Source organism: Sceloporus occidentalis, unplaced genomic scaffold, assembly GCF_023333645.1.
Source record: "Sceloporus occidentalis isolate IW3139 unplaced genomic scaffold, rSceOcc1.0.p SCAF_5, whole genome shotgun sequence".
In the NCBI taxonomy this organism is placed as follows: Eukaryota; Metazoa; Chordata; class Lepidosauria; order Squamata; family Phrynosomatidae; genus Sceloporus; species Sceloporus occidentalis.
Genome location: NW_028316985.1, coordinates 144,500,072 through 144,515,765, shown reverse-complemented (window position 1 = coordinate 144,515,765; position 15,694 = coordinate 144,500,072). Strand labels below are relative to the sequence as shown.

General features: G+C 41.0%; 1 protein-coding gene across 4 annotated transcripts in view; it reads right to left on the bottom strand.

Moving 5' to 3' along the window:
* The window catches only part of OTUD4 (OTU deubiquitinase 4), a 37,109-nt gene extending 21,709 nt beyond the window's left edge, over nucleotides 1-15,400 (bottom strand). For 2 of the 4 annotated variants that reach the window (XM_089525733.1, XM_089525735.1), the window contains exons 1-6: nucleotides 15,044-15,176; nucleotides 14,641-14,817; nucleotides 6,562-6,645; nucleotides 4,595-4,645; nucleotides 3,898-3,944; nucleotides 1,269-1,341 (exon numbers count right to left, since the gene is read on the bottom strand). In XM_089525733.1, coding sequence (XP_089381859.1) covers nucleotides 1,269-1,341; nucleotides 3,898-3,944; nucleotides 4,595-4,645; nucleotides 6,562-6,645; nucleotides 14,641-14,796 — 411 coding nt within the window. In that variant the 5' untranslated portion in view covers nucleotides 14,797-14,817; nucleotides 15,044-15,176. Of the gene's footprint in view, nucleotides 1-1,268; nucleotides 1,342-3,897; nucleotides 3,945-4,594; nucleotides 4,646-6,561; nucleotides 6,646-14,640; nucleotides 14,818-15,043; nucleotides 15,177-15,316 lie in introns of those variants that run through there. The other 2 variants (XM_089525734.1, XM_089525736.1) reach the window with 2 other exon arrangements.
* Between the last annotated feature and the right edge of the window lie 294 nt (nucleotides 15,401-15,694).

Here is a 15,694-nt window from a genome sequence, read left to right as displayed (position 1 = left end):
ACACTAGTACAAATGGGATTATTTCCAGATTTCACACTTAGATCTAGTACAGTCTGTATTTACTGGATACAACTAAAATGGAAGGAATGAGGCAGAAATTTGCCAATATATTTTCAGTTAGCCTCACCATCAGATAAACATATGCAGTACTTAAGAAACTTAAGGGAATCTTTCTGGATCAGACCAAAGGTCTATACAGACCAGCTGTGTGCTGGCACAGTGGCCACCTGTGGGATGTCCACCAGTAGGGTCAGCTGTTGTTTTTGCACACCCTACTGCCTCTGAAGCTCCTGTTGGCCCCAAAGATGTAATCTACTGTTGTTACAAATTACTCTAGGCAAAACAAATAGCAATTGAAGATGGAATCTGGAATAGGAAAGCAGCACTGGGCTATACAGCAACATTTGAGCAGAGAGGAAAGCAGCATTTGACCCTCATCAACTCAGACACACAGTTCTAGACTGCTATTAAAAGTTTGTTTTCAAACAGGAGAAAAAGTGACCCTGGATTTGCCATCTCTTAGTCTGGTTTGGCCCTCAAACGATAGAATTACAACTCCAAATACTGGTACAGTTGGCCCTCCGTTTCCATGAAGGATTGGTTCTAGAGCCCCACAAAGATACCAAAATGTGCAGATGCAAAAGTATCACACATATATACAAAATGGCTGACAAACAGGCATGAGCCAGGCATGAGCCAACTGTGCATCAGTGAGCCACAAACCATCACCTGCCGCTCTGACAACTGCAGGCACTGTGAAGCCGATGGAGAAGCAGCAAGGACCACACCACTGTGTTCCTGGCTCTCCTTCAGTGATACAATTCTTTAGGCCAGATTGATGGTTGGTTGTATCCACAGATTTGGAGACCAAAGATACCATGGGCTGACTACATTTTGTAAAGACATTTAAGAGATTAGGCAACTGTCTACAGGTAATTTCCACTCAATTCAGCAGGGCGTATTTCTAAGTAAAAGTACTCCCTCCGTCTAACAAATACACTAACTAGACCGATATAAGTAGGCATTCTGAGCTGCTACTTTTAAAAAAGGATCCTGGGATTTTCTTGCTCCTAAATGACAAACAGTTGTACTTAATAATTGCACCTTGGCAGACTGCATAACCCTATAAATGGCCCAGAATGCAGCTGTGCATGGTATAGGCACTGTTGCTGAGTGACAAGCCATCCTACACTAGCTCTGTCCAAATGTCACAGCTATTCAGCTGTTAATATCTTCTGGAACATCACTTCGATTAACATCTGTCTTACCTTGTCAGGAAAACCATTTTCAGTAACCTGCGAAGGAGTGGTATTTGGTTCCTGATATATTATAAAATCTTTTCTAGAAAAAAGGTGCAAAAGAAAAAACCATAAAAGAGACAATTTAACAAGAAAGTAGTAACTAATAGGAATAGCATAAAATGAGCTTTTGCATAACTATATGTTTAAACCAGCCATTCCCAACTTAGTGTCCCCCAGGTATTATTTATGTGTTCAATCCATATCGCCTTTACTCCCAAATGGGACTCAAAGTGGTTCAAAGTTATTATAAATGCCAGTTCCCATCAGTCTCAGCCATCATGGCCAATAGTCAGAAATCTTAGGACTTGTAGTCCAAAATACCTATCGGTTTGGGGAGCACTGAGGTAACAACTGCAACTAACTGGGACAACACTTCTTGATACTCCCTCAACCCATTTCTACTTTTGTTTCTTGCCAATATTTTACTACTTCTCCAATACAGAAGCTGCCTCCAATACAGAAGTATTTAGCCTCAAATTCAAATCTATTTCATCTTCACATGTATTAATATAGCCTCTGCTCTCTGATTTTTTGCCTTTTTAAAGACAAGTACCAATTGCTTATTTGTACTGGAATGCTTTTTTAAAAGTTTTTAAACGTTTAAAAAAAGCCCATTTTAACCTGACATCCAGAACAAACGACAACCAAGAAATCACAATACAGGTATACCTCAGTTAATGAAGTAGATGTGTTCCTGGGCTTTACTTCTTTAACAGAACATTTGATACCAGAGGCAGAGATAACATGGAAAGAATAGGGATAGGTTCCTACACCACAAAAAATAAGAGCAGTTCAACATGTTTCAGCAAACTTTTTATTCAAAACTAACGTTATGCACATGTGAAATCAAACAACTAGGTCAGGTATGCCTTGCATACGTAAAGCAATTTTGAACGTCTAGAGACCACCTGAAAGCTTATTCCAAAATGCAGCCAAGGTTTTTTTCCCCTTATTTCAACAACCTCCACTTTTATTATAATTTTTATTTTGGTGGCAAAATGTATAACACTATGGTGGTTTTTTTTAACACAGCAGAGTAGTTAATGAAGTAGGCTAATCTGCTTTCCCCTGTTGTTTCTCTTTTTCTCTTCATGCATGCTCAGTAAGTGATTCTGGAGGCAGCTTGCCTGCTCTACATAATCATACAAAGCAACAGTAGGTTCACCTAGATTAGAATCCTGTTCTTTCCCAGGCCAAGCTTTATTGCATTGTTTATTGCAGGTACAAAGCTACAACCCAACACTGAAAGTCTGTCTTTCACCAGCCAACCTTCATCATCCCCCAATGCCAGTGCTGCAAAAAAACTTCCAGCTAGGCAGAAGATAAGAAAGGGGGGCTTCGCTCATAAAGCCTTCATAAAAAGAGCCATCTTTGCCAGAAGCTTTGTTAACTGAGGTATGCCGGTATAAGAGTTGGTCGCATGTATCAAATACTTTTTTAAAAACTGAAGGATGCTGAAAATTCATTAAATCAGAAAGAACATCACAAGAGCACTGAAATTCTTGGTGACACCTAGTGAAATATTAATTATATCCCATCTATCTTCCACAGAACAGAAATCAAAAGAGTGGGCTGAATCCAGATTGAGGTGTGTACCTCTCCTTGACAGCCTATGCAGGGATATTCCACACAAGGTCAGCTGGATGGGGTGAGCTGTGATATAGAACAGTAACCCAAAAAAAGACCAATTGACAGAAAGCTCATCCTGCATCCAACCCACTATGTACAATATTACTAGACAATCTTCCATCATGGTATAATCTGAGACTACTTAGACAAGGCTGACTACCATGGTTTCACACCACAGATTGGAGTGCAATCTTACAGTTTGGTTTGTCACTTTAAAAACAGAACAAGAAAGAAGAGAGTCATGGTAATTTGTAAGGTATACATTACAGAAACATGAGCTACCACATCATAGTAAAGGCGCTAATAGTCTCATTCCAACTCCATTCTTATCTTATTACAGTCCTTTCAGTAGGGTTTCTCCAAGTTTGGGGCAAAACAGACCAACCTTTTACGCCACCGTGCAAGCTGCTTCAGAGTGCAGCATTTTGATGGCACATGCTCTAAAGCTACCTGGAAGCTGGCTTCATGCTGCCTGGCTGCCCACATGTGGACCAGTTTCTGGGAGCTCTGGTAGTGTGGCATTTAGATGCACACAGCCAGAACACCATAAAGCCGGCTTCCATCCACAGCGGGACAGGAAAAACCAGCTTTTTGCCAGGGCAAAAAGCAGCAACTCTTTGCCACACCTTTTTTTGCTGGCAAAAAGGCAGAATGGGCCGTGGCATGAGGTTGTTATGGCTGCAATCCGTCTTCAGAAGAGGCGGTCTGTTTTGCTTCTTACTCTGGGCATGGGAGAGGTGAAGACTCATGCTATTCTCTCAGAGAAAGCTATTTCCTCTGAGATATGAAAGGAAAAAGCCACAAAGACCTTAAATTTCACCCAATCAGAAGTCTCAGAAATGAATGGAGTGGGATGGACACACACCAGTTTGAAATTTGTGTTGCTAAAGAAGTATGGATTCATTTATTCTAATATATATTACACAGTGGATAAAAGTCTGAGATTTCATCAAGGAGGTTTTCTTACTTGTACATTAGTGAAAGGGCACTTATTTCCACTTGTCCAACCCATTCCTGTATCAAAAATAGGAAAGAAAAATCAGACACCACTGAATAAGAATACATCTACAAGTGAAATTAGAACACAACCCACCAGATGTTTCTGGAGCTATTCATTCCTGTTTTATCACAAGCTGCTGTAAGTCCTCAGAGAAAAGGGCAGGACAGTTATTAAATCTCAACGTGCAGGGACATAAAGTCTGCCCTCCCCATATGCAGGGGATCCACGTATGGGGAAAAGAGTGTATGCTCAAACCCCAAAGAAAATAATGGGCCACGGGCTCATGGAGGCGCAGGTATGCGGCCCATTATTTTTGCCAGGGTTTGCCTTCTGCATAAGCTCAAAGCTGCGGAAGGCAAGCCCGCCTATGGTAAGGGCTGACTGTACAAGCTTTTTGCCACTCAAACATGATTCCCTGCCTCCCTGACAATAGTTAAATGGGAACTGTTGCGGTCCTTTTTGTTTTTGTTTTTTTACAAATCCTACAAATATTCACATGCCATCTCTTTTTTCAGTTGGACTCTTAAGGAAAAAATCATATGTAGCAGGAACGCTTAAGAAAAGCCTTTTCACATTTCATTCTTATTTACTTTCAGGAAAATTAGATAAACTTTACCTAAGAATAACTGGCTAAGCATTACATGTTTAAATTGACAATACAAACCTGTGGATTTTCTAGACTCTTCAAATATTCTTCAAATGGTCCTTCTATAAACTTTAAAACATAAGAATGAAAAGACGTTATTAGCATGCAATGGCTCTGTTAGCTTTTAGAAAAAAGATGCCAGGGTTCAATTCTATCTGAAACACCACTCTGGGGACTGGGCTTCTGCTGGACTATATGGGAGAATTCACTTACTGGGGAGATAAACACACTCTCAACCGACTTGGAAGCATTTTATTCATAATTCCTATGCCTAAATCCTGCCATTTAAAAAACTGCAAAGCTGTGCAATGGTACTGATTAAGTGCTGCATATATATCAAGCTTTTTAAAAATGCCATCTGTGATTTCTCTAAACTTAATTATTGTTTCTTTAATTGTAATTCAGTCATGAATACAAAACAATCTATCCAAGAATATACACGTTTCCCACATACAACACACAAAATGAGGTTGTACAAGCAACTTATCATTTTGCTCACAACTCCATTCCACCCAGAATTCAGACATATGTAATTGGTTAAACAAAGAAAAAACTAGTATCTAGGTATTCAATCCAAGATGTACAGAATAGTCCAATGATCAAACATCCAAGACTAGTTTACATGATTAGATCATCTCTAGATTGTGTGATTTGGCCCACCCCAAATGCAGCCACAACTTTGTCAAAGCTGTAGTTTCCTGGCAGCATCAGTAGATGCACCTGGCAACACACTGTGTGCAACTTCTTGAGATGACTCAGGCTATGTTTCATGGAAGAGCTGTGACCCCTGGTAAGCCAGGGACTGATGCACAATTCAGAATTGTATCCAGGTGACAAGCTTAGCTTCTGTTAGGTGTGCCAATGTAAGCAAGTGCATGATAAGAATCTGACTGTCATATTATGCAAATTCATGTCCTTCAGCTGTATCATTGGAAGATGGTTCAATATGCATGTAGACAATACAACATAAGAAAAAGTCATAAAAGAGGAAAACTGAACTTTCCAAGCACCTTCTATAAAAATATCAACTTTTCCCAAAACTTTTTCCAGGACAGTATATATGGAAGAAAACCAGAATGCTACCAAAGTTATACCTGCATCTAGAAGGCATATGGTAGACACTATAACTCCATCAAGAGCACAAAGGAGCCAAAGTAATGGATCATATACAACAGTATTTTTGAAACTTTAGCCCTTCAGTTGTTTTAAGATGTGTGGTTTTCAGAAGCTCCAGGCAGCATGGCCAATTGTTAGACAGCTGAAGTTCAATAGATCTGGAGGGCCAAAGATTGATGGGAGTCCACCAAAAAATAACAGGTACTGTAGGCTATATTTCAGAAGAAGGAACAGGCAAAGCCACCTCTGAGTATTTCTTGCCTAAGAAAGTCCTATGAAATTCATAGAGTCACCATAAGTCAACAGATGACCTGAAGACATATACACACATAAAAATTGAAACCCACTGATGCTTTCATACCTGTTACAAAAATAGGATTATCCCAGTTGGATGGCCTGCAATTACATACATAAGTCCAACTGTTTAGTACATTTATATCCCATATCCACCAAAAAGTACTATTCTGCTGCCTCACTGTAGTGTACAAATAATCCTGGCCTCTGAAACATTATAGCAGCAGAGCAGAATAGCCTCAGCACCACTGTTTATCCAACCTCCAGCCTAGCTAAGTAAGGAGAAGCTTGTCATCAGATGGCTGGCTACCAGGTGACTAACCAGCCAAAGAAACTATAAACCCAACAACAGTTTTGAATGTTTGGGATCTGCATCACAGGAAGAACTCGCTGCAAAAATGGAATCTTCAAGGTATTCAAGATATATCCTACTTTTCTCCCATGAGGGAACACAAGGCAACCCACTCTTAACAAGAGGGCAGCAGCAGGAGAGAAGGGGAAAGAGAAGACTGCTGACAGGCACAAAGTAAAATCTTGGCTCCACAGACCACCCGATACAACATATGTATACTTACCGCTTCAAACTGCTCTCTGTTCTTCCTCAGATAGTTTATACAGGCCATCCGAATGTCAAGATGCTGAGACTGAGAATGGAAAACCTGGAGAAGGAATTATTATTTTGTTTAAATGTTGAATGAACTGACTGAGGCTGGCCCCTGTTTATTTATCTGAACTTCTTTCTCCTTACATCCCCACTTGAACCCTCCATTCTAGTAGTCAAGGTCTGCTGTCCCAGCCTAGGATTTCCACTGCCCCCTCCCGGATTCATCTCTTCTCACTTGCTGCCCCTCACTCCTGGATCCTTCTTCCCCCACAAACACGGGTCATCACTTCTTTGACCACTTTTAAATCAGAGTTGAAGACTATCCTGTTCAGGGAAGCATTCCCAGGCACTGTGTGATTATCTATCTGATTTTTGATTAGATAGTTGATGCTGATGTTTTTAATTGTTGCCTGCTTATTCCATTTTATATTATTTCCTATTGTTTTATACGTATTTTGTAGATTGTACACCATTGGCAGGTTTTTAAAATTGATTTGAACATTTGTATGTACAGCGCTGTACATACCATTGTACATTTACAGTGCTATAAAATAAACTATAATAATAATAATAATAATAATAATAATAATAATAATAATGTTTCAGTCTAAAGAGCTAATGTCGAGTCAATGTTGTTGCATTAATGTTAAAGGCAAAATTAAATTCGAACAATTCTACCTCAAAGCAGGGGTGGACAAAGTGCAGTCTTAAAACTATTACTGGGTTGTTGTTGTATGCTTTCAAGTTACAAGTCCCATAAGCCCTAGCCAATGTGGCCAATTGAAAGGAATGCTGTCAATTAAAATTCAACATCTGGAAAGCCACATTTTACCCACCTCTGACCTCAGAACTGAGTCCAAATTGGACCCATGAAGATAAATTAGGTGAAAGATTGGGATTTACCATTTAAACTTCAGTTGGTAACACTGTTTTTGAAAATTCCGCTATATATTTTTTTAAATGCAAGTAAAACAAAATACTGTATAAAAGCTAGTGGAAAGGTTGTTAGCCCAGCTTGCACCCTGAGATGCTAGTTTATTGGCTTTGAAGACTTTCGGTTTCTTTCACTGGGGGAAAGCATTCAAGATGTTAGTTTGTACCTACAGTATGGAATACCTACAGTATGGAATGGCACAGTCATTCAACCCCTTCACAGCTCTACTGCCTCATTCTCATTTATGTGTGGGCCAGGTATGAAACAAGGAGCAAAACAAGGAACTAGGAAACAGGTCCAATAAACCTAAATGATATTTGAAACAAGAGTTTAAAAAGCTATCACTAATTTCTAATCTGCTACTACTCATGTAGTTAAATCACAAAAACATGCAAGTATGAGGTACAGTGGACCCTCCACATTCGCTGGGGTTAGGGGCACAGGACCCTCCTGAAAGTGGAAAAGCTGCAAATAAAAAAGCATTTATTTTATTTAGCTGTGAGAACGCCTCTCTAGGAATATCTAGGTCCTCCAGGGCAATTTTATGGTCAAGATCTGCCAAACGTTGACCATGAAATTGCCTTGGAGGGCCTACCAATGCCTAGAGAAGTGTTCTCTCCAGGAATCTTTAGGTCCTCCAGCATGACTTTTGGCAGAAAATTGACAACAGTGTCACATTAGAGGACCTAGATTCCTGGAGAGAACATATTAATGAAATCTGTGAATAATCAAACCCACGAAAGTCAAAGCTGCAAATATGGCCAACTGTATATGCTTCTGTTCACCATTAATTATTATGAGCATATAACATGCTGTGAATTTAAGTGTTACTTTAAAAAAAGTACTAAAATGACCAAACCCAAATCCCACCAAAAATAATGTTTTTGTAATCAGTCATAAAATGTACTCCTTATGAGAAAACTGCATAATCTGCATGAATCTCATTAGAACATCAAAAAGCAGTATCACTACAAATTCCATATTATAACACTGTTATATTTTTAAACTGCTGTAAATAAGCATGTATTCAGAGGTTCTGACTGTCCAAATACTTTATACTCATGATATTACTGTAACTCTTGCAACGATCTTGTAAAGTGGATCTCTGTTATCCTCCTCATAGGTTGCATCTACACTGTGGAATTAATGCAGTTTGACACCACTTTAACTGCCATGGCTCAGTGCTATGGAATTCTGGGGTGTGTAATTCTGTGAGGTATTTAGCCACCTCTGTCGGAGGGCCCTGCCGCCACAACAAACTATAAATCCCAGGATTCCACAGGATGGAGCCACAAGACATAAAGCAGTGTCAAACTATATTAAATACCAGCCTCAGGTACAAAACACACTGCAGAAATAATCCAATTTGAGACTGTGTTAACTGCCTGGGCTTGATGCTAGGGAATCCTGGGAATTGTAGTTTATAATAATAATAATAATAATAATGATTTATTTATAGCCCGCCCAATCACAAGGAATCCAGGCGGGTTACAACAGTAAAAATAAAGATAATAAAATAAAATACAATAAATAAATAAAATACAATAAAATTAAAGAGAGCGAAGTGAGTACATTCACAGTTAGGCCTGATGGAAGTTGGGCCTCTCTTTTTAATTTCCTCCCAGGTCTGATGTTGATGTCATGGAGGGAGGGCTCTTCTTCTTGAGGCAAGGATTTTATTTTAATTCATTTTAATTTAATTCTTCTCATTAAATTTAAGAGAAGAATTGGTGGACAGAGTGACATAAGTCACAGTAAATGGGGAGTAGAACTAGGTAGGGAAGGCCTGCTGGAAGAGATCTGTCTTAAGAGCCTTCTTAAAGGCTGTAAGAGTAGAAATGTCACGGATCTCCTTCGGCAGGTCATTCCATAGCTTCGGAGCTGCAATGGAAAAGGCCCTCTGGGTGACTGAAGTTATGTTGTTATTATGTTATTATGGCTCCAGAGCTCTCTGACCAAGAAGCCTAAATAGCTTACAAAACTGCATTTCCCAGAATTCTCTAGCCCTGAGCCAAGGCAGTTAAAGTGGTGTCAAACTGGATTATTTCTGCAGTGTGTTCTGGACCATAGTTTTAATAGAGTCCTGAAGGACAGTGGATTGCTTGACTCCTTGACAAGTTCATATAAGAGATTAAGAATCAAGCCAAGGGACTTTGTGACTCATACTCAGCTTCTTGTTATCCACTGTAATAAACCACTTCTCAGAAACAATGGCTCATTTCTGAGCACCAAGTACCAATCTGACAACAGATTCCAATAATGCAAAGCACACCCAAAACTCCAAAGGGCACCTAGAAGCAGAGGGAGACCAAAAAGATGAGCAATTCTCCACTCTCAGTCCACCAAAAGGTGCACAGTCATTACAGCTCCAGGAAGCAAGTCTGATTTAATGCAGTCCCTGTGGCATTCGTCTGTTTAGCCATCCAGACAGCATTTTAAATTTTAGACTAATCACATTTTAAATTCCATACAGACCACAGGCTGCATCCACACTGTAGGGATAACATGGTTTGACACCATTTTAATTGCCCTGGCTCAATGCTATGGAATTCTGGGAACTGTAGTTGGTTTACAATTCTGGTCATTGTCACTGGCGGAGCTGTGGTGCCACTGTTGTTATTGCATGCCTTCAATTCGTTTCCGACTTATGGCACCCCTAAGGCAACCCTATCATAGGGCTTTTTTGGCATGTTCCTTCAGAGTGGGTTTGCTCTTGCCTTCCTCTGAGGCTGAGAGTGTGTGACTGGCCCAAAGTCACCCAGCGGGTTTCCATGGCCGAGCCGGAATTTGAACCCTGGTCTCTCAAGTGTCCTCACCCAACGCTTTAACTACTACACAACACTGGCTCTCATACTTGTGCCACAACCAACTACAATTCCCAGAACTCCATATCATTGATCCAGGGCAGTTAAAGTAGTGTCAAACTGGGTTATCTCTGCAATGTGGATGCAGCCATAAATGCTCCACAAGTCTGCAGAGCCACTAGACAAATAAACTGGTGTAGTATAGCGGTTCAAGCGCTGGATTATGACTGGAGGTGAGGTCTAGCTCACACTCTCTTAGCCTCAGATATGGCAAATCCCCTCCCCCTCTGATGAAACTTGCCAAGAAAACTCCTCATAGGTTTGCTCAGGGTTGCCATAAAATCAAAACAACAAAGTCTTAGGAGTTTGCCCCTCTTCTTTTCCACAGCTTATTACATTACACTACATAAATCTGGAGTGTGTGGAATGATTCTTTTTACAATGTTTAAACAATGTTTAAATAGTAGATTTTAAATGGTGAATTTTAAAATTGTTTTAGAATCATAGAATCGTAGAGTTGGAAGAGACCACAAGGGCCATCCAGTCCAACCCCCTGCCATGCAGGAAATCACAATCAAAGCATCCCCATTGACAGATGGCCATCCAGCCTCTGTTTAAAGACCTCCAAGGAAGGAATCTCCACTACACTCCAAGGGAGTGTGTTCCACTATCGAACAGCCCTTACTGTCAGGAAGTTCCTCCTAATGTTGAGGTGGAATCTCTTTTCCTGCAGCTTGTATCCATTGCTCTGGGTCCTGTTCTCTGGAGCAGCAGAAAATAAGCTTGCTCCCTCCTCAATATGACATCCCTTCAAATATTTAAATAGGGCTATCATATCACCTCTTAACCTTCTTTTCTCCAGGCTAAACATCCCCAGCTCCCTAAGTCGTTCCTCATAGGACATGTTTTCCAGACCCTTCACCATTTTAGTCACCCTCCTTTGGACACGCTCCAGTTTCTCAACATCTTTTTTGAATTGTGGTGCCCAGAACTGGACACAATATTCTAGGTGGGGCCTGACCAAAGCAGAATATAGTGGCGCTATTACTTCTCTTGATCTAGACACTATACTTTTATTGATGCAGCCTAAAATTGCATTGGCCTTGTTAGCTGCCACATCACACTGTTGACTCATGTTCAACTTGTGGTCTACTTGGACTCCTAGATCCCTTTCACTCAGTTTCATTCAGCCAGGTGTCCCCCATCCTATATCTGTGCATATTATTTTTCTGCCTAAGTGCAGTACCTTACATTTTGCCATGTTGAATTTCATTTTGTTAGCTTTGGCCCAGCTTTCTAGTCTATTCAGGTCATTTTGAATTTTGATCCTGTCCTCTGCAGCTATTCCTCCTAATTTGGTGTCATCTGCAAATTTGATAAATATGCCCCCAATTCTGTCCTCCAAGTCATTGATAAAGATGTTTAATAGCACTGGCCCCAGGACAGAGCCCTGTGGGACCCCACTGGTCACTTCTCTGAATGAAAAGAGCACTCTTTGGTTCGGCCGGTCAACCAATTACAAATCCATGTAACAGTTGCCTTGTCTAGCCCACATTTTACAAGCTTGTTTGGAAGAATGTCATGGGAAACCTTGTCAAAGGCCTTACTGAAATCAAGATATACTATATCCACAACATTCCCTTCATCTACCAAGCTGGTAATTTTATCAAAGAAAGAGATCGGTTTTGTCTGGCATGACTTCTTTCTCTGAAACCCGTGCTGACTTTTTGTGATTATGGAATTGCCATCTTGATGTTTACAGACTCTGTTTAATGATCGGCTCTAGAATCTTTCCTGGTATTGAGGTAAGACTAACTGGACGATAATTGTTGGGATCATCTTTTTTTCCCTTTTTGAAGATGGGAACAACACTTGCCCTCCTCCAGTCTGCTGGGACGCGGTCACTTCCACCTAATGATCCCATCACTTGCACCCCATTAACCAAGTCATCCTTGTTGGTTAGGATCAGATCTAAAATAGCTGACCCCCTTGTTGCCTCTTCCACCTTTTGGACCACAAAACTGTCTTCCAGGCAAGTGAGGAATTTGCTAGACCTTGAGGATTTGGCTGAGTTTGAAATCCAGCAAATATCAGGATAGTATATGTGTATGTTATTTGTCCTTTTAAACTGATGTGTATTTTTACTGATGCTGTTTGATCCATGGGTAAAGGTGGTTAGGAAATAATAATAATAATAACATATATAGTGTGTGTTATATAATAATAACAACAAAAACAATAATAATATAATTATATGAGTATATAATTATGTATTTATAATTATATAGCCACCTTCAGTCCCTATACTGGGATATAAATAAACATAATAATAACAGAAACTATTTGAATACTGTATATATATATATTCAAGTATAATATATAATGTATAATATATAATGGAAACTACTTGAAGGCACAGAACAACAACAACAACAACAAATGCATTCACATATATATAATTATATAACCACCTTGAGTCCCTATGCTGGGAGGAAGGTGGGATATGAATAAATAGAGTAAGAATAAGAATATATAATGGAAACTACTTGAAAGCACAAATAACAACAAAAGCACTCACACACACACACACACACACATATATATATATATACACAACTGTGTATATATATATATATATATATATACAACTGTATATATAGTGTGCAGTTGTTGTTGTTGTTGTTCTGTGCCTTCACGTAGCTTCCAACTTACGGAGACCCTAAGGCGACCCTGTCAGGTGAGTATATACATTCTCACAAATAAGAGTGCCAAAATTAGATGTTCTTTATCTTCTGCACAGCTTGGCAATAAAGTGGGTCCTTGTTATCCGCTGGGGTTTGGTTACAGGACCCTCCGTAGATAACAAAATCAGGTCCCAATAAATACAATGGCATAGCAAAATGGTGTTCCTTATAAAAATGGAAAATCAAAGTTTGCTATTTGGAATTTATACCTTTTGGGAAAATATTTTCAAGCTGCAGATGCTTGAATCCGTGGATGAAAAATCTGTGGATAAGGAGGGCCAACTGCATTATTGAATCGGCCACTGATTAAGGAACGACATCCAAAACAGATGATAAGATACTGTGGAATGGGAGGTGCAGACAAGTGCTCAGAAGCAGCAGTGCACTGGCCAGGTCAACATGGAAAAGTTTCGTTTCCTTACACAGAGAAGGCAGCAGCTCATGGAAAATCTCCTTATCACAATTCAAGATTGCTGAGTGGACCCAAATGAGGCAGGACCCCCAGGGATTCCCTTCTCCACCCTCAGAAATTCCTTCCAGAAACCAGAAGGCTAAATCATGTCTCACAAAAATACAACTCCCAGATCTCTATAGCACTGAGCCTATGCAACCATCTTAAACAGTTGGCTGCATCCACACTGCAGAAATAATCCAGTTTGACACTGCTTTAACTGCCCTGGCTCAAGGCTATGGCACTCTGAGATTTGTAGTTTTGTGAGACATTTAGCCTTCTCTCTCTCTCAGAGAACTCTGGTGCCACATCAAACTACAATTCCCAGGATTCCATAGCCTCGAGCCGTGACAGTTAAAAGTGGTGTCAAACCAGATTACTCCTCTAATGTGGATGCAGAAACCAGATGGCTAAATTATGTCTCACAATAATACAATTCCCAGAACTCTATACCACTGAGCCAATGCAACCATCTTAAACAGGTCCAAAAGACACTGCAGAAATAATCCAGTTTGAGACCGCTTTAACTGCCCTGGGTTTAATGCTAGGGAATCCTGGGATTTGTATTTTTGTGAGACATTTAGCCTTCTCTGTCACAAAGCTCTGGTGCCACAATAAACTACAATCCCTAGTATTCCCTAGCACTGAGCTATATTGGTCTCAAACTAGATTATTTCTGCACTGTTTTGAATCACAGGCTGCGTTTCCACTGCAGCAACAATCCAGTTTGGCACCACCTTTAACTGCCATGGCCCAAGGCTATGGAATCCTGGGAATTATAGCTTTGTGAGGAATTAAGCCTTTTCTTTCAGAGACCTTTGGTGCCACAATTGCTGGATTTAGGCTCCATCCTGCACTGCAGGAACAACCCAAGTTTGACACCGCATGGCTCAATGCTATGGCATTCTGGGATCTATAGGTCCAAAACATAATGCAGGAATAATTCAGTTTGAGACCAATTTAACTGCCCCTGGGCTCAATGCTAAGGAATCCTGGGAAGTGTAGTTCTGTGAGACATTTAACCTTCTTTAGGTCAAAAACCATGCTCTCCTCACCAACAACCCAAACAAACAAACAAACAAAGCCACCCCATTTTGATAAAGCCAAGGGGGGCTACCTGCTCTGCGACGGCTCTGAAGAGGCAGGAGCCGTCCTTGGCCACCCTTTTTCGGTAGAGTCCCTGAGAGAAGAGATAGGCGTCCATGGCCGAGACCTCTTCCTGCTCCTCCTTCCTCCTCTTCCTCTCCTCTTCCTCTCCAAGAGCAGCCTCCATGGCGCCTCTAGTCACTTATTCCTGAGGAAACAGAAACTGTCAGCCCCACTTCATGGCAGGAGAAACAAGGAAGGGGTTCATTTCAAGGAGGGCAATATAGTATCACAGCGAAAGGGGGCTTGGATCCAGTTCAACCGGCCTCCTTCCCTTCCCTGCTTCCCAACCGCCCTCCTCGGGCTGCTTCCAAGCCTTTCAGGCCTTCGTTGTCTAGGCCCCAGGCCTGCTTTTTCCCTTTCCTTTTACACACCCCAAAAGACGGAGACAAAAGGAGGAACCAGACATGTGGCCTCTCTCTCTCTCTCTCTGTATCTCTGCCTCCTCTTTCTTTTCCTTCTCTTCCTCTCGTCCTAAAGTTTGTTTTCACTTTCAGACCCACAAGGTCTGCCTCAAAGGCTTCTGGGAGTTGTAGTTCGGGCCCAAGAAGGCAGGCTTTGTGGAGGAAGGGAGGAGGAGGAGACTAAAGGAAGGGGAAGGGAAGAAGGGGATGATGGAAACACTTCACAGAAAGCTGGGTTCCTGCCTCATCATGCTCCAAATGGAGGACGTTTTGAAATTCCTGCTGGACAGACAGTTGACATGGAGGACATGTGCTGGGAAAAATACTACATCCTGGCAAAAGAAGAAGGTCTCCAGAGTCGTACTTCAACACTCTATCTAGTCCCCCAGGAGTTTTGGGGCTTCAGCTCCCCAAATCCCTGACCATTGGCTGAAACAGCTGGGAGCTGAAGTCCAAAACACCTGGAGGACCAGAGTTTGGAAACCACAGGGAGCGGTGTAAGTGCTGGACTATGACTTTGGAGATCAAGGGGACCAGACGTCCTCCTTTTCCAGGACAAATTCTCCATCTCAACCTTCTGTCCAGAAGGCATTCCAAAATGTCCTCCATTTTGAGCACGAC